Source organism: Myotis daubentonii, chromosome 7 (assembly GCF_963259705.1).
Source record: "Myotis daubentonii chromosome 7, mMyoDau2.1, whole genome shotgun sequence".
NCBI classification, from domain to species: Eukaryota; Metazoa; Chordata; class Mammalia; order Chiroptera; family Vespertilionidae; genus Myotis; species Myotis daubentonii.
The window spans coordinates 25,112,632-25,131,578 of NC_081846.1; the positions used below are offsets into that span (position 1 = coordinate 25,112,632).

An 18,947-nucleotide genomic window follows, 5' to 3' on the forward strand; every position below is an offset into this window, starting at 1 on the left:
TTCCATTTAAATTCATAAGTAGGGAAAGGTCTATAGAGAAATGCAAAGCTAGGGAAAAGACAAGATACAATGTTATATACACCACTATCTCAGGCATAATTTTTTAAGAGCATAAGACCCAAAAGGAAGAGCTAGAAGGCAATAGGCAAAAATATTAGCAGTGGTTGCCCAGGGTAAATGTTTTCTACTCTAAAGAAACTTGGGGAAAAAAAGATTTCCATTTTCTACAATAAGCATACTGAATTATTAGTGGAAGTTCGAAGGTTGATAGAAAAAAAATGTGTAAAGCAAAAATAAAAAAGTAAGGAGTGTATCAGTACAAAGAGTGTAAATTAACTTGAACCCCAAAAAGTTTAGAAAGCTAGTTTCTACTACATGATTTTAAAATATGACTGAAGACCCCTGCCTCTATTTTTCATAAAACCTGTTTCCTCTCCATTCAACCATGAATGGACTAAAATGGACAAGATCTAGACCAGAAGCCAAGAATCCCAGGTTCTAGTCCCAATTCTCTCACTATCAGCCCTGTGGCCTTCAGTGACCATGAGCTCTCTGAACCTCCAGTGGATATGTCTGCATCTTAGATGTCCAGATAGAGGAAGAGGAAGTGAAAGAGTGAAAGGAAAAGAAGAAAGCTAATAATAAGACTAGTTTTGCCAAAACCGGTTTGGCTCAGTGGATAGAGCGTCGGCCTGCAGACTGAAAGGTCCCAGGTTCGATTCCGGTCAAGGGCATGTACCTGGGTTGTGGGCACATCCCCAGCAGGAGATGTGCAGGAGGCAGCTGATCGATGTTTCTCTCTCATCGATGTTTCTAACTCTCTATCTCTCTCCCTTCCTCTCTGTAAAAAAAATCAATAAAATATATTTTTAAAAAATTAGTTTTATTTTAATATTATATGGTCTAATGTATTAATAAGCTCTTCTATAAAATAAGCAATAAGACTAAAAGGTCACCACCCTTTCTCTACTTTAGTTTACAGGTAAACCAGACTGTTTGCCGTGGGCTTTTATCTTCAAATTTTCTTCATAATATTTTTAATAAAGCCAGATAACCACAAACAAGGATACCCCTCGCTTGCTTGAATAGAGGCATTCCTGAGGAGTGATAAATCCCAAAAGCTGTAAAAATATGAGTTCTAATGCCCAAGTTTTCTAGTCCCTCATTTTGCAAAGATGTTTGATGAGATGTTGACTTTCATTCTTCAGTTTTGTGTGAGGAAATAAGAAGCTTCATATTCCTTTCCTAATTCTTTGGGGATGCTATCAGAACTAAGACAACATGCATTCACATTGGTGGTTTGAGACAGAAATTTATGGCAGAAATGCAAAATATCCTGAGTATTTGCAATGTTTTAAGGAAGGGATTAACATAATATATAGGAGCATAGTAAAGAAATACAGGAAAATTTGCCTGTGGAATTTTCCACTGCTTGATATTGGAACAATTCCCACCCTACTGCCAAGTCTGGAATCATAGCCAGGCTTCTTGAAAATCAAGGATTAACAGTTTCAAGGTCAAGTGCTAATAATTCCACTTTTGTAATGCTTATATAATGCAATAAAATACCCTTCTTAGAATATGCAAGGTGACACACTTATTAAAAGCTAGCAGTTTCACGGATAGAATAGAGATTTGTGTCCTTGTATTTACTATGGTTGAACACTAAAAAATACTGAGACAATCCTGGGTCTCACCTTCCAGAAGTAGTTAGGCTTAAATTTTATTTTTATTAAAACTTTCAATCACATCACATTCATAAAAAGCTTTTCCATGGCCCAAAACCACTTATAGTAAAACTGCAGAGATAACTCTGACATTACTTCTGAACTGTGGGAGATGTTTACATGCTATAAATTTGAGCATTTAATGATGCATCTATCAGTCCAAGATGTTCATGTAGAATCACATTTATAAATGCCAGCACTTGGAAATTAAATGCACTAAAGTTCAGTAGGAAGCACATTTATTGTTTTCATCTTGTTATTTTCAGCTGAGGTTTAAATCCACCTCTTTTCTCTCTTTTTTTCTTTTTATCCCAGAATGTGCTATAGGAATCTATGAAACTTAATGACATTTACTGTTACAAAAAAGGATTTATGAACTTTTGCCTTTAGGCAGAAATGTTTATTTCATTGCCTTTACTATTCATTCTTTTCAACTCCAACGGCTTTGAACTTTTTAGCTGCTCAGAGTTATCACTGTTGTGCAGAGCCCAGGAACTCCACTCCCAAGACGCAAACCACAAGTTGAAGAGAACGAAGACGGCAAAGATATATGAGTCGTTATTTTGGCCACCCTTTGTGCCATTAAAATCTCATTTTCTGCCTATTAGAATGCCCTCTTGGTGCTTAGGCAGCGGTGATAGTCACTGATTAGTGTGTAATTGACTATAATTGTCTTTTCACTTTTCATTTGTGTCATTCTGAGCTTTTCTCTGTTTTTCTAACCACCAAGAGGAAAAAGGCGGTTAAGGAAAGATAAAGCTGTTAAAACTCTCACTCTCAGCCCCGAAGAGATTCTCGATCGCAATTATAGATTGCCGCCCCTTTGTGACATTTCTCCAAGTTCAGTGGGCAGCTCTCCTCACCACCTGGGCCAAGAGCTCTCTAATAAAATCAAGCGATCTGTATTTAAACAACTGCTAATAATGTCAACCCCAGACAGATGCCACATGTAGGAAATTTAACCAACCCTCTGACATGCAATTATAAGGCAATTTATTAATGTGATCTCTCAAGAAAAGCTCATAGTCCAATGCAAATTAGAAAAACAATTACAATATTCAAATATCTCTATATTCCCAAGGAGCAGTAATTCTCCTAATTCAGGCATTTATGACTCATTTACACCAGAGTTCTGTAGTCATCAGCTGGGTCTCTCCTCACACAACTTGTTTGCTTCCTCCCAATTGTTTTTATAAAATCTGGTGCTTTATTAGTTGCTTTGGTTCACAACTCTCTCAGCTGACCAAATACCATGTTTTTAAGTGTGTGTGAGTTTCTTACCCAAAGACTAGGAGTAGAAACAACAATTACTTTGACAATGATGTCTAAACGGAAATCTCCCTGATTCCATTATGAATCACTTGAATTTTAAGTTTAAGCTGCAACTTTTGATACAGCCCCATAGGAAGGCTGGAGAGAAAGGAAGCTAGGAAACTGAAATCATGTGGCTCATATAAGGAATACATTATGGTTTAAATTTGGCAATTCATTATACCGCTGCCTGGGGGAATTGACTGTTTGGTTCTGGTATACAGCAAATCATCTGTCTGGAAACACGGGACTGACCTGAGGTGAAAGGCCATTGCCAATGGCGGGGTTCATGGGGTTGGAGGGTCCGGACGGAGGCACAAAGCTGTCTGTGTAGCTGGAAAATCCATGCCTGGTGCTGGGGAGACAGTAGGCAGAGCTGCTGTCCGGGTTCGAAGGAAGAGTGCTTTGGTGTACGGTGCTCGGGGGGAGCGGCTGAGGTCTGTGCACGGTGCTGCTGGGGTCTGACACGGCTGCAATGGAGAAGATGGTCAGCCACCGAGTTCCCTTGTAGGAAGCGCAGTGCCAAAGCTCACAGGCACCACGCCATCAGGCCACATGTTCACTTCCAACTGCATTTCTATTTTTTTCTTCTTTAAATGTATCTTTGTTGTTGAAAGTATTACAGATGTCCCCTTTTTTTCCCCATTGACCCCCTCCACTCCGCACCCACCCATCCCATTTCTTCACATGGGAATACCTCCGCACATATGTGCGAGTACATAACTGATTTATATACTTTCAGGGCAAACTCACCCAGAATAGGAATTCAGAAACCACTACAAGGCTAGCAAACCTATGTGGGTAGCGAATGTTATTAATCAACATAAGAATTAACCGATGTAGGAGTTGCAAGTCTCAAATTTCTTTAGCAAATATACTTTCAAAGCATCTCAGTATTAGTGCAATAGTATCGTTTCGACCGCCTAGAATGCTATCTTTCATAATCCAAAATAACTTCGTCTTATTTATCCCATTCACCTCTATGTGCCAACAAACAGTGCCTTTATCAAAGTTTACCTTCCCTCAATGACCCCTGTACTTGGAACTTCAGTGAATTTCACACTGGAGTACAATTGTAGAGGTAAAATTTGTAACAAAAGAAAAGCAAATCGCTTTTTTTTTAAAAAAGAAAAGTTGTTTGGTTTCATTGTTTTGTTTTCAAATACTGAAATGGGGTAATATTACAACACAATTTATCTAGAGAGATTCAGATATGTCCCAAAACAAACTGTGTTTCTGAAATGTGACTGGGGCATTCAGGACAACCGGATGTAATGTCATTAACATGCAAACGGTAACAGTGTCACCAAGGCTTCCTCCGAATCAGCAGCAGGGAGAGCTATCAGGAGGTACATTCTACCGTCTTGATTCCTCCATACCTTGTGGAATAGCAGTGGGCTGGTACGAGGTCTCCGACAGCTGGTATGTTGGCAAGGTGGGCATGGCGGTGGGAGGGAATCCCCCCGGAATGAGATGGTTGAAAGCCATCAGTTGATTGGCCCCAGCTTGCTTCCTCCATCTTGCACGGCGGTTGCTAAACCAGACCTATGGATTTAATTTAAAATTTGAGGGCTTCGCTGATGAAATAAGACTACATTCTTAATGAATTTTTCATGCTAAAACAGATTAAAGGCCCCTTACTGACAGGGCAAAAAGAAGTAAGAGCTCTCCACCCTCTGGGATGTGTTTTCAGGGGAAAACGGAGAGTTGAATGTCAGGGGTCACAGAGGGGCTTCGAGGGCATTCCGTGGTCTTGCAGAGCCCCCAAAATCCAGTGATGAGCATGGGTAGGAATGGCTGAGCTGGAGTCAGAACAACAGAAACCCTCCACTGTCACCCCCAATACCCTCCCACCTTCATGGATTCTAGGGAGGAGCCATGAGCCTCTGACCCCCACACTACACATGTCCTAATTTGGACCTGCCTATTACACTAACCCTTGTGTTTTATATTCTTATCAGTCTTTCTTTGTATTTCTATGGTCATTATGGCCATAGCTCCTGGCCAGTCATATACATTGACTAAGGGAATTAATGGAACCATCTTACCATCCCTTTCTTAGTGGAAATAAATGCTGAAGAGGTAAGTATTTCAAGAAATGAGAGCATGTTATCTAAGGAGATCCATTAAATACGTACTTTATTATTTCTTTCAACAACAGCTTTAAGCACCTATAATACTCTATGCCAGGCACTATGCTAACCAGGTACATTCAGAAAAACTTGATGTAATAAAATAAAATGTCTTTGAGAAAATTAACAGCCAAGTACTTTGTATGAGCAGCTAGAGAGAAATGGCAATAATAGGAGGAAGAAATGTAACTGAACATCTAAAATATTGAGAAATTATTAATGGGCCCCCAGATCTCGCCCAACTCTTACACCTGCAGAGTTCAAATGTAGAACTTTAATTTTTCCAAGTGTACATGTGATGCTGCCTCCAAAATGAGAGAGGATTTCTAGCAATCACATATTTGCTAATTCCTATATCAAATATTCATTGAAAACTTAATATGGAGAAAGCACTGTGCCTGGGGTCAGAGGGATAGAGGGGTGAATGAGATGATAGGAAAAGATAGGGTCCCTGCACTCTAGTAGCTTATAGGGTTGTGCTTATGGAATTCGGAGTCATCAAGGAAACCAAAATAATTGCTCACTAGAGTTAGAAGCTCCAAATACAGAGAATCTGAAAAATTAGAGTGGAGACAGAGTTTCAATTCAGTTTAAAGCTTGGGTATGATTTCAACAGGCGGTGACTCCAAACGGAGGTGATAATATAGGAGACAGCACGTCTAAGAAAAGATAAGACCTGATTTCCTTACAACTTGTCATTTTTTTAAGTTGTAAATTTTTAAAAAGAGTGGCGGGTGGAATTTCTCCTTTCTAGAGCAAGAAAACCCAATTTAACAAATATTTTGCCAAGGCATCTGCTTAAACTTTTGATCCTTATCCAAGCTCTGAAAAAAAAAAAAAGTTTAGTCTCCTCTGGGCATGTTGCAAGATACTGTTAAGGAGAGCTGTGTGACCGTCCTCAAAACACTAATATTTAACACTCCTCAAGTTTCCAACCAAAAAAGAAGGTAAGTCAATATTTTCCCATGTTGATTCATAATTGAATTAAACCTGGGATAATAGAACCATGAGTGGCACTCAATTTGAGGTCTGCATCAATTGTGTGTTCTCACTGCAAATCTGTTGCTGTGACCTCCAGAGGCATCAAAGTAACAAAACTGTTTTCAGAGAAGTGTTGGGACAAGCTGTGTTAGCCTGAGGAGGCTGAGGGTAAGAAATGAGGGGCATAGTCATGCCTGAGTGCACTGTACTATACCATGTACCATGGTTTTATTTTATATTGTAAACCTTTGAGATTAACAAATCCACCTGACTCAGGTGATGTGGTGCCCCCCACCCCCTCCACACACACACAGACACCTATCTAGACAAACCTACATCTGATGTGACTTCATTCATTCAGACATACTAGTCTCAATTGTGCTGATGAAATATTTCATGAAGAACTCAGAAGCCTGCACTTCCATCATTATCAGAGCAATGTTGCCAATTTCTCTATGCCAACTTCTTTTTGTGACCTTTAGATAAGTAAACCAAGTGTGATTTATGCAGTGGATCGTTATACCTGATCACTCCAGCAATTTACCCTACTTTTAATTTATGCTTATTCTAACTCCTCCTTAACCCAATTTTTAATAAAAAATGTCTTTCCTCAAATAATAAATTAGAAGAAACACCATAATTTCCACAAATACATTCAAAGATCAAATCCAAAAGAATAGGGATTTAAGGTCTCTGGGATCTTGTTTTCATTTGTTCAAAACGATACAAAAAATATTGAAGACATTGAATAAACCCACTAGGAGCTGGATTTTTAAATTCTTGTATTTACAGTACAATAAAAGATTAAGAGAAATCGTTGGGAAGAAAATCTTTACTGAAAAATGAACCTCCAACAGGAGGCTCAAGAATTTCCTAAGGGGAAGAATTTAAATGTACTTAAATTTAAATAAATCCAGAAGGCTAGTCCTGAATGAAGTAGGGCTTACTGAGGGCTGGCCTAACTCTGGCCATTCAACCAAATTTGTCATATCTTGCCATTGCTAGCCTTCTGCCTCTCCTAGAACCAGCTGTCTGCCGAAAGAATCATCAAAGGAAAAATATACTGAAGTTGCAAGTTGGAAAGTGGTCTTTACCTTCTTTATACTTTGAAACTCATAGAAGACATATATTTTATTTTTAACAGAAAGAAAAAGTTGCCCTTGAAATAACCTTCATTTGACATACCCAAACCAGCCAAGCACAATTATCCTGGGGGACTGTTATCACCCCATCTTTAACTGAAAGTCATCCCCTTGAAGTTTTTACTTCATTTAATGGCCTGAAGCTTGGTTCATTTTCATCTGGCCCCTGGATCTCTCCCTACTTGTCTGTCCCTCTACAGAGCCCTTCCACAAAGCTATATGCATGCCTTTGGAAATCATCTTTATATCCATGTCTGAAGTAATACAAGGTCCAATGATTTTTTTGAAGCAAAATTTAAGTTAACCAAAAGGTCCCCATAACATAATGGTAACTGTGGGGGTGGGGGGTAATGAATTACACAAGAAGAAAAAGATTTTCATAAATTTTTCTCTTGATGAGTAATATAAGTAACCAATTTGTTCAGACCCTCAACAATATAAGTTGGGGAAAACTTAGTAATTTAAAAGCTATAGTAGTTCTTTTTATTCACATGGGTGCAACACAAGCCATGCAAAAGTTGACTTGCAGCTCCCTGAATTACTACCTCTGTGACCTTGAACAATTTGTTTAATATCTATGAGGCACTTCTCTAATCTGCTAAATGGGAGAAATAAAAAAAAACTATTTTATAAGACAACTGTGATACATAGAGGAAACATTGCCATCAAAGACCTTAAAAGAATACCTAAGAGATATTAAGTGTTCAACAAATGTTAGCTAATAAGTAAAAATGTCTCATTGCCACCTCTAAGAAACCCAAGAATTAAAGGCTTGCTTTGTTTCCTTAACTCCGTGGTCTACAGCCAAAGCTTTTTATGCTCATGAGCAAACAGAAAAGTGCCCAAATAACACCTCAAATAACTGAAAGCCAGTTGGGCTTGAATGGAGATGTAGGTCAAATTTGTTTCCAAGTTTCATGGATTAGTGCTAATTGTCCCAGGGTGTAAGCCTAATTTTGCCCATCCATAAATTACTCCTTCACATTTTTGGTGTGGACCTCAAAGGCAATCTAACTTACATTATTCCAGATGGATTACTTCAGATGCAATTTGGAAAAATGTGGAAAGAAAAGAATGTAATATGTAACCCTTAGAAAGAGAATTTATAACAAGATTATAAAAACTTGATTAAACATTGGATTTGGTGATGTCTAATGCTACAATGCCAAATATAGGACTTTCCAAGTAGGTGAATTCAGGACAAACTTCTCATTCCCCGGACCTTCTCATTCACTCCACCCCCTCTCCCTTTTGAGACCACACCCTCTAGGACCACTTTGACCACTGTATGTCCCATGGGTTGGGGACAGGATGAGCAAGAGGCTGAGGGAGGAACCCCATGCTCCATGAGTGTCCAGAGGACCACAGACACACAGGAAAGCATACTAAACTGCATCTTTATAATTCCAAGAGTGAGCTCCTACAGCAAATTGCAGGATGACCATATTTTTGCTTCATTATGGAGTTTAGAGTCAACTATTCCATACATATCTTAACTTCTTAACTACACGGATCTGCCAGATGGTGTTAAATCACCTTTGGGCTTTCTTGAGAATTCCAAATTACTGATGCTAGCAGGGTCCTGAGAGATCATGCATCCTAATAGTTCTTAGTTGAGTAATGGAACAGTAGGAGGTGGTATTTGAGAATATGATAAAAGCCAGAAGCCCTCTCCCTAGTTAATGCCAGAGAGAAAGAGAGAGAGAGAGAGAGAGAGAGAGAGAGAGGCAAAGAGAAGCAAAGGCACAACATTTTGTGTACAAATCTCAAGTCTCCAAAAATCATCCAAGATTTTCCTGGTCGTCCACAGACCCAGACTAAGACCATCTCATCTAACCTACTCCAAATTTCAAAACTTAAAAAAAAAAAAAAACTGAGGCACACCTGGATTATAGCAGAATTAAGTGACTTGCTCAACAAAATGCATTTGACAAGCTGAGACCAAAACCCACATCTTCTGACTCCTTGTTAAGGGCTATTTCTACAAGCAGCTTCCTTTCCTGTCTGCTATTATCTTGGTGGTAAAGGATGATGCCTGCTTGCTTCGTGGAGTTCTCAGATGAAATATTTACTAAAACTTTTGCACATCATAAATATTTGCACAACATACTCCCCCACAAAACGTTAATGCTTTCTATTATTTCCAAACTAACAGCTACCCAGGAAGTAAATTAGGCAAATTAGTTTTTGGTGTACAATTCTTAGATTGTGTACTCAGACTTGACTATGATAAATACAATGTAGCTACTGTCCAAACAAAATTTTATGAAATACTGACAAAGGCTTAAGTTAGAAATATTTTTCCTCAGGAAAATAAATGGAATAGGAAGTGTTCGGGTTTTAGGTTTTTTATTGTGTGTGGTTTTTTGGTGTGTTTTTTGGGGGGGAGGGGAGTTGGTTTGGTGTTTGGTTTTCCCAGGTGCCCCAAATTAAACTAACTCACTTTCTGGCTATCACTCAAAGTGAGTTGACTTTGCTACTGCTTTCCCAGATCCTTCTAAAAACTACAGGATTTTGTTCTGGCATTTTAATCAGTGATTAACTACTCCCTTCTTTTTCCTGCTGGGTTAAGTCAGATCCATATGCCGGGTGTTGTAGGGAATTTGTTAGGCTGTAGATCATAGCTGTGGTGCAGGACGGGATGTGTCTCAAGGGAACGAATGAAGCCATAGGAATGTAAAGAGTCACCGGGTTAAAGCCACATTAGGACAGCTGTTCAGTTAATGAGGGCCCTGCTTCGGAGAAGAGGTCACTGTACAGACAAATATGAACCACTCTTTATTGGTTTGATCCCATGTCCTCTGGAAGTTAATGGGCCATTCTTATTCTCTGACACTCACTGAGCCAGATGCGAACACCAGGCTCTGTCCAAGCCGCATGGGCTTGAGATTGATTCTGTCCCCCATCCTCGTCTTTGGCAAAGGCAAGAATGAAATAGAGCAACGCTGAATGCTCCTTTCCGTTTTTCATCACTCTCTTTGTTTGATTTCTTTAAAAATCAATATTTATTGTTTGAGTCAGAGTTATCTTAAGGACAGACCCAGCATGTGGGCTTGGCCAGCCATGGAGTATAGGGACCAAATCCTGGAATACAGTGGGCACTCAATAATGGTTGCTGAAAGAACAGAGACTGAATGAACTGACCTTCACATTTAAACTGGGTAATTCCAGAAATGGGTAATTCTAGGAGTAACTATTTAATCCTAGAACTAAAAGCAAAACATATTTGATATATACAGTAATTGTGGCATTAGTACATGTAATATTAGGTATACTGTATATTATTATATAATGATGTAATACTTATGTATAGATATTATCATGATGTGTGGTCAATTCTGGAAAGCAATTCTGTATCCCAATGTAACAGGTAGAGGGATTGAATAGCTCCAACTGGAATCTACACTATACACCTGGTGTATCTGTGACTCTTACCTTCACTCCCTCCCCCTCCACCTCCACTATCACAATCAGTTCCCTACATTTCAGTTCTAAGTACCTTTCATCACCATCCTTTCCTTTCCATTCACACTGCCACTGATGGTTTCATACCCACAGACTCCCCAGCTGTCACATTAAGTGTGAGTGTCCTAGCCTGAAACCCAGGCCTTCCACAAGATGTCCTCAGAATAGATTTCCAGCCATATCCCTTCCTGCCACTGACCACTCCTTACCCTCCAATCAAAATGAACTATTCTCTGTTCCCTCAACATGAGTGAAAATGAAAGGTCGCCTGATATGTAACTCATGTGCTTCCAACTCTCTGTGCTTTTTGCTCATATTACTCCCTCTTACTAGTGTGCTCTCCCCACCTGCCCTGTCCAATGAATAACTATCGCCTCAAAAGTCCATCTTAAATCTCCCTTCTCCATGAGCCTCTCTTGTTGGCTCCAACAAGATCTCATCCTTTCCTCTTCTCAGCTCCTCCCACTGCATTTTGTCTCTTTCTTATGGCACTAATTGCATCTGCTTTACTTTTAAAATTATCTGTATGTTTACTTTATTACCCATATTAGGTTGCAGCTCCTTAAAAGACTTGTCTCAATTCACCTCAGCATTTCTCGACTTTCTTAGCACAATGATGATCATATGAAAAGTCAAAGTGAATAAGACAATCCCTCTGACTGGGCTCTGAGCCTAGAAGAGGTCACTGCGGTAAAATTCTGTAACAGCAGAGGGAATGAGCTACATATGAGGAAGTGTTGATCACTCGAGACCATATCAGCTGACTAGTTCACTGCTGAGTTCCCAGACTCACTTTGACTATGAAAGTTAAGTATCTGGGAATAACACAACATTTCCAAATAAGGTAACTTAACTTCTGGGATAGTAAAGAGTTCCAGGATACCCTAAGACATTTGTAATCTTTCAAATGGTGCTTTACTACCATGAGGGGAAAGTTCATCATTAATGAGTGATGAAAATATTATTCTATCACTCAATAGAAACATAATACATCAAAGAAACCTTCTCCAGAGGGTTCAGAGTATAGCTGACTCTTGAACAACAAAGGTTTGACCTGCATGGGTCTGTTTAGAGGCAGATTTCTTTCCATAAATGCCTGTAGTGTTTTCGATCTGCAGTTGGGAGTCCTCAGATGTGGAGGACTTGAGTATCCTTGGATTGTGGTATCTGTGGAGTGTTTTGGAACCAATGTTCCATGGATATTGAGGGACAACTAATTTTTTCAGGAGTCAAGAGTTATATACAGATTTTCGACTACTCATGGGTCAGCGTCACTAACTCCCATGTTGTTCAAGGGTCAACTGTACATCTAAGAGTTCAAAAGATAATTCAAACTGTTCTTAGGATAATATAGATACTTGAGATGCTTCCAGACAAAAAAAACCCTTAAAGAAAGGGATTTTACCTTATACACCTTTGCATGTCGTCATAATTGAAAGGCCGTGGAGAGGAAGCATATGGAATCCAAATACCTATCACTTACAAGTGTATAACTTGGGGGTAATCATAGTACCAATCTAGGGTTTTAATGTGAGTGAATGGGTTAATTCATGTAAAACACTTAGAACAGTACTTGGCACAGAAAAAAACAACAACACTCAAATTGTTTTGCTATTATCTGTGTACCACCCCAAAAATCCAGATAATGACTGGTACATAATTAGGATTCCTGAAATGATGTGTGAAAACATGAACTGACATACTTCTGTGTGTTTTGGCTGATACAATCATACTCTCATAGTAATAATAACCAAATTCTGAAAGAAAAAATGCACATTTTCATAAATACCAAAAAAACTAAGAATTCAAAGAAAGTAAATTCAATAGATCAGATTTAAAAATGTGATCTATAAAATAATTGTATCAAGCCATACAACAGAAAAGAAGTCACATGTATCCATCACAAATTTAGTTGGACTCACCTACCTATTTAGAATTTTTTTTTCTAAAATGCTGCTAAATAGACATTCCTAAAACAAAAGAGATGGGAGGGAAGGAGGGTGAATCAGGCAAATTCAAATAAAAAGAAAAAAAGAGGTCATGATGCTGTTATCATGATAAGGCAAACTATAAAGAAAAGACATTAGAGAGAAAGGAGGGGACTTGATAGTGCTCTAGGCTACAATTCACAAACTGCTATTGCTAATATATTATTTTCCTGATTTAAAATCTGCTTTAAAAGGAGAAAAGACCCTTTTTTGTTTCCTGCCTGGATTGAGGCAGGACGAGGGCACGGCGATGGCAGTACCTGCACTCGGGCCTCGGTGAGCTTTGCCCTCTGTGCCAGCTCCTCCCGGGTGTAAATATCAGGGTAGTGGGTTCTCTCAAAGGCACGCTCCAATTCTTCCAGCTGCTCTGCTGTGAAGGTGGTTCGGCTCCTGCGCTGTTTCCTCTTTAGCGGCAAGTCGGGTTCAGAGTCAATGTCTGAGCCTTCATCTGACTGGGGTGCTGAGGCTAAGAAAGAGCACAGGAGGGGAAAAAGTGATAAAATGTGAATCATGATTCAAGTCTGAACAAGCCTTAATGATTCAGATCCTAGTCTGAGGTACATTCCCAATGTCCTTCATGGACACCAAGCCCCTCCTTGAGGTATTATATTATTAAATGGTATTTAATCTCTTCTGCTGCCCTCTCTTCAAGCACCCCAGGTAGAAGTAATGGCAATCTGCTTCTGTCATTCAAGGTCTATAATGAGCTCTTAGAAAACAGGGACAGTACTTACTCCATTTTTTATGACCTTCATCCTTAGCCTTTAACAGGTCACTTAATTTATGTCTAATGAATGAGTCACATTTAATTTGGTTCCTGATAAACTTTTCAGCAACATTTGCAACAGGAAATCTGTTATTTTACATAAATAATCAACTTAGTATCTAAAAAGGCAATAATAGTAAACCATTGCAGGATTCCTGGAAATGTACAGGCTCCACCTCTCCTCTAAGAAAAATCCCGTTTAAATAGCTCATTGCCACTGGGACACGCTTTAAGGAGAATTTACAAACTGTGAATACAAATCTGAAGAATAAATTCAGGAAGAAGCAGGCATCATCTAGTAAACTGTCCCTTAACTGAAGCTCAGAGTCTGGTCCTCTGAATGGTGTGTGGCTGCCCAGGACTGCTGCCTCATTTGAGGAACTCAGTGCAGAATGAAAATGCGGGACCCAGTGTTCAAGAGAGCAACAACAGAGCATAAAACCAAACACAGGGTCCTTCTGAGGGCAGGCCTAGAGCAACTGCACAGGTCAATTCCTCAAGCCAGCCCTGCTATGGCCTCCTCCCCACCAAAGCTTGAATTTGCCTGGGAAGGAGACCTTCCAAATTTGTGTGGGGGTTCTAGGAAAGGGGAGAAGGTGCTGGGAAATTAGATAGGAATTTGAGTTACTGATACAATGAGGTGTCTATGAGCTGTGACAGAGCACCTGTTGGCCTATGAAGCTTCTGAGGTTTGAGGTTGCACCAGACACAAGGTTCTGGGGAGAAGAGCAGCCCTGACCCAGAGGCCCTGGACTTGGGGCAATGGCAGCGGGCTGTCAGAAGGCTATCAGGCAATAGACACTAAGTATAGTGCGGGAACCGGAGCATCCTTGCTCCAGAGCACATCCAAATGTGCTCTGAAAACTCCCCGAATAACTGGGGGTTCCTCCGGGGAAGGGATTGATGTGTGCTCTCAGCAAATGAGGAAGGAAAGCCAGAAAGTTGTAGATAATTAATGTCAATGTCAAAGTAAGGCATTTGCACCCTCAGTCAGGTAGGACCTGGGGAGATGTAGGTGGTGTTAGAAGCAATGTGAAATGCAATGTCTCCTAGGTCCTTCTCTTTTGTCTTCAGCTCAGACTTAGCTCTGTCCTATGGAACCTAAACTTTCACTCTACTTTAGGATAAACTGTATCCTGCTCAAAAAGGTGCATGTCCAAAATAACCCATAAATATAATTTTAAGTTTTCTAATAATTTAATACTTTTTCATTGTATTCCTATTCAAACACTGTGAAATTAAGAGAGTGAATTAATACACATGACAAATTTTAAAGAGTAAATGCTTGTGCATAAAAGCAAAGTAGAACTATAATATACACAGCATCTACTGTGTGTTAGACATTGCACTTGGTTTTTCAGTTGTTATCTAATTTAATAGAAAATGGTCTAACTTCATATAAACTCATTATTTTAGGACATGTTAGGATTGATTTTTTGATATTTTAGTATTAACTTTAAAAAAGAAAACAGGTTTTCCTAAAATATGAGGATATTTTAAGAATATTAACACACAAAGAAATATGCCATGCATTGCATTATAAACTTCCAAATCTCCCGATACAACTTGCATGTGTATGTGTTTGATAAATATGAGCCAAGTTAAAAGAGCAATAACTGGTGCCTAATTGTAGAGCAGTGGTTCTCAGACTTTCAGAGCATCGCAGTCATCTGAAGGGCTGGTTAACACACAGCTAGTTGTCCCCTTCCACAGTTTCTGATCTGTAGGTCTGGGGTGGGCTCTGAGAATTTGCATTTCTAACATACTCCCAGGGGATTTATGCTAATTTTACTGGTCTTAGATGACGTTTAGAGAACCACCTTTATAGAATATTCTAGATTAATCATTCTCTTCCCTCTCAAAATTCCCAAATACAGAAAATATTGCCTGCCACAATTTACAAAAACAAAAATCGCTTCCACATACATATTTTTAAATTATAAATAATATGCGTCCCCAAGAAACAAACTACTTATGTCCCTCAGAGGACAATAAATTTCCATAAAATGTTTTCCTTTTATGCTCTAGGTGGGGACGTCCTGACTTTCCTTTCCCATGTGAAAGCAGGTGAAAACTCAACAGCATTTAGTGACGGACCACAAGCTTCCTCCACCTGTGAGAACCTTACCTCTTTGCTTGTACTTTCTCTTACTGTGACCCCATTAGGATAATAGTATGTGGAAATTTTCATGTTTCCTGTGGGAGTCTCTGGGGCTATTAAGTCCTCCCCAGTAAATATGATGTGCCATGCACTGTCAGGTCAATTAATCAAAATCGACTCTGGTTCCTGAAGAAAAAGGAGCTGCTTAGTGCCAGCAAGAGCTCATTCTGAGGGTCAAGACCACTCTTTCACCTTCACAATCAACATCCCCCAGAACATAAACTGGGAGCTCGAGGCTCATCTCTGCCTTGTTCACTGCAGGAAGCCTGGGAACACGGTAGGTGCTCAATAAGCACAGAATGAGTGAATAAATGTGCCAGGGAAAAGTTAAGTTTTGAGCTAACACTGATTTCTCTGCCACCCTTATATTCTTAGATGGATATTCCGCTTATATGAGTCTCCCAACATCTTTTTATATGAGCTTTGAGGAGTCTGTGAATCCTCTAAAATTATTTGGAAACCCTTATAAGTATTTGCATAGCTACATTTTTCTGGAGAATTAGTATCTTAAAAAAAAAAAAAAGGATTGTGATTTAAAAGACGAAGAACCACCAACAGCGGGTGATTAAAATGATTCAGACTCAGAGTTTAATAGGACAGCCTACACCACCAAAAATAAATTTTTTTTAATGAGCTAACTAATCACTCCTTTTCTTTCTAGGCTGAATTTAACTAGGAAACCCCACACACAGCATCAATTCAAAAGATATGGTGGAAATAATTTTCCTGATTTTTCTGGTGGAAATTATCTGAACCAACTGGTCATTTTTGGCAATATGAAGCCACAATTTTGCAAGTTAATTCTAACGTTTCCCTATTGGTAAACGCCAAAAGGATGTGTGGGCTTTAAAATATGTTAAGTCAGCAAACCAAGATTAATCTACCAGCTAAGAAATACTAGCTATTTCTAAAGATGGAAATAATACAATTCCTTACATCACTCAATAAAAGTAAAATTCCTTATTTACACAGAACAAGATCCATAATACCCTGAATTTGAGTCATTCAGTTTTGACCAAGAACAAACTTAAAACTTAAATCCCAGTTAATAGCACAAAAGAAATCATTCCGTTGAAGTTCATCTATTTTACATATTCAATTTTACTCGGTACTAGAAAAATTAGAAACTAGATACAAAGTAACTTATCTTGCTAAATATTGACCAAAGATAGCTCAACAGAAAGAAATTATATATTTTTTTCTGTACAGAATATCTAATGCTATGACTTGGAAACTGCAAGCAGTGTTATCAAGACAGTTATCTAAGTAAGTAATAAAGTGATAGGATCTGGCAACTAGATTAAATATAATCCCTTCAGTAATATAATCTCTTTGAGACTATTTCTACTATCCACCCTTAATATTTAGGGGAGATTTTTCATTACATTTACGTTGCTTAATCATATTCTACACATGTCCTCACATATTTGCTCTATTATTAAGTAGAAATATTAGTCCCCCAATTTCAAATTCCAGAGTAATTCTCATTAGAAAATCCATATCAATATATAATATAAGGCCTTTTAAGTGGAAATTGTATTGCTTTAAATTGCAAACTGCAATCCATATTGTTATCAGACTTTGAGCGTTTTGACTGTTACCAAAATCCCCTCATAATCCATTCTCTGATTTATAGATTAATTTAACTCTGTCACCATCGAACCTGAAATAAAACATACCAAGGGGATGACGATTTCTCTGTCTTCCCCAGGTTAACTAAACAAAAACCCTGTGAAGTAAATGCTTTCCCCGTTGTACAGAAAAAGGAAACTGGGACTCAAAGAAGTTATTCAGGTCACACAGTAAGGGAAGTTAAGATTTAATCCAGGTCTTGGGGATTTCATAGAACATACCCTCTTTTTCTCTTCCAACCTGGTGTGTCCTAAATAGGTGTGGATCTTCTGTAACACACACACACACACACACACACACACACACACACACACAGTCCTTTTGAAGAGAAATACCAGAAACAAACCAAAACAGGAATTCCAATGTAAATCATTTACTAGATGCCATTATTGTTCTAATTTGTTCCAAATTTCCAAAAATTTCCTAGAATCAAATAAAATTTATAGACATACAAGTTTGATCAGTATTATATACTAAATCAAGCAGTTCTTCTAATTGAATTCAACAAACATATGGAACTCCATATATCTAAGATATACTTATGAAACAACAATAAAGTGCTAAGAGATAAATTCATTTGCCAAGATAATTAATGAATTTAAGAAATCAAGGTAGTCCATCTGACCATTAGCAGTCTCTAATAAGAATCAATAAGTTCTAAGATCCAGGGGCAATCTAGAACATACTATTGTTCACAAACAGTTGAATTGATCACTCATTTTGTACTTTATTAAAGTCTTCTCTCTCTCTCTCTCTCTCTCTCTCTCTCTCTCTCTCTCTCTCTCTCTCTCCCCCCCCCCCGTATTAAAGGCATTTTAGTGAAAGAATATCAAGAGTTGTAAAGAACCTCAAACATGTTTTGAATAATATAACATTCTTACAGCAGTTTTAGGTTTAAAAAATGAGCAAAAAGTACAAAGTTTGCATATTCCTTCTCTCTTCTCCCCTCTCCCATTCTTTCCCTTATTATCAACTTCTTGCATTAATGTGGTACTTTTATTACATACACCAATATTTATACATTATTATCAACTAAAGTCCATAGTTTACACCAGGATTCCCTCTTTTTGCTGGACAGTTGTGTGGGTTTTAACTAATTTAAAATGCTATTTACAGTTGGCTACAAATCAATTTCACTGCCCTAAAAATACCCTGGTTCCATCCCTTCACTCCTCTCTCCCTTGTCACCATGATGTACTTTTAAAACTTTAAAGCATACAGTCAATATTTACTTAGGCTATTTATATCTATCTTTCAAATTCGTTTTAGATAAAAGTGAAGGAATAAGTCACTTGAAATTTGTTGAATATACACAACTTATTCAGCAGAAACTCCCGAGTGATGACGGGGAAATGGCAACTCCCACCAGGTGCCTGAGTGTTTCTCTGCTCTGTAAGCAATTTCATTTCTTCTAGCACAGGCTAATTTTAGATCTTAGGAGCCACATCTTTAGTTTTCCCAATGACTTCACATAACTCCCAAGGATAACCTTGGGAAAATGAACACTGTCAGTTTAAAAAGGGGGTGGGGGGGGAAACAAGCATAGGCAACCATGACACCCCCACAGAATTACAAATTCTCCCTTCGGAAACAAATCAAACTGGGAGGAGAAGGCAGTGGTATTACCACCAGCGGAACCAAC

At 38.6% G+C, this 18,947-nt stretch overlaps 1 protein-coding gene across 4 annotated transcripts in view; it reads right to left on the bottom strand.

The window, feature by feature from the left end:
- The window catches only part of PAX3 (paired box 3), a 94,112-nt gene that overhangs the window by 18,835 nt on the left and 56,330 nt on the right, over positions 1 to 18,947 (bottom strand). For all 4 annotated transcript variants that reach the window (XM_059703310.1, XM_059703311.1, XM_059703312.1 and 1 more), the window contains 3 exons: positions 13,007 to 13,212; positions 4,418 to 4,583; positions 3,294 to 3,508 (listed from right to left, as the gene is read on the bottom strand). In XM_059703310.1, the coding sequence (XP_059559293.1) occupies positions 3,294 to 3,508; positions 4,418 to 4,583; positions 13,007 to 13,212 (587 nt within the window). The remainder of the gene's footprint in view (positions 1 to 3,293; positions 3,509 to 4,417; positions 4,584 to 13,006; positions 13,213 to 18,947) is intronic.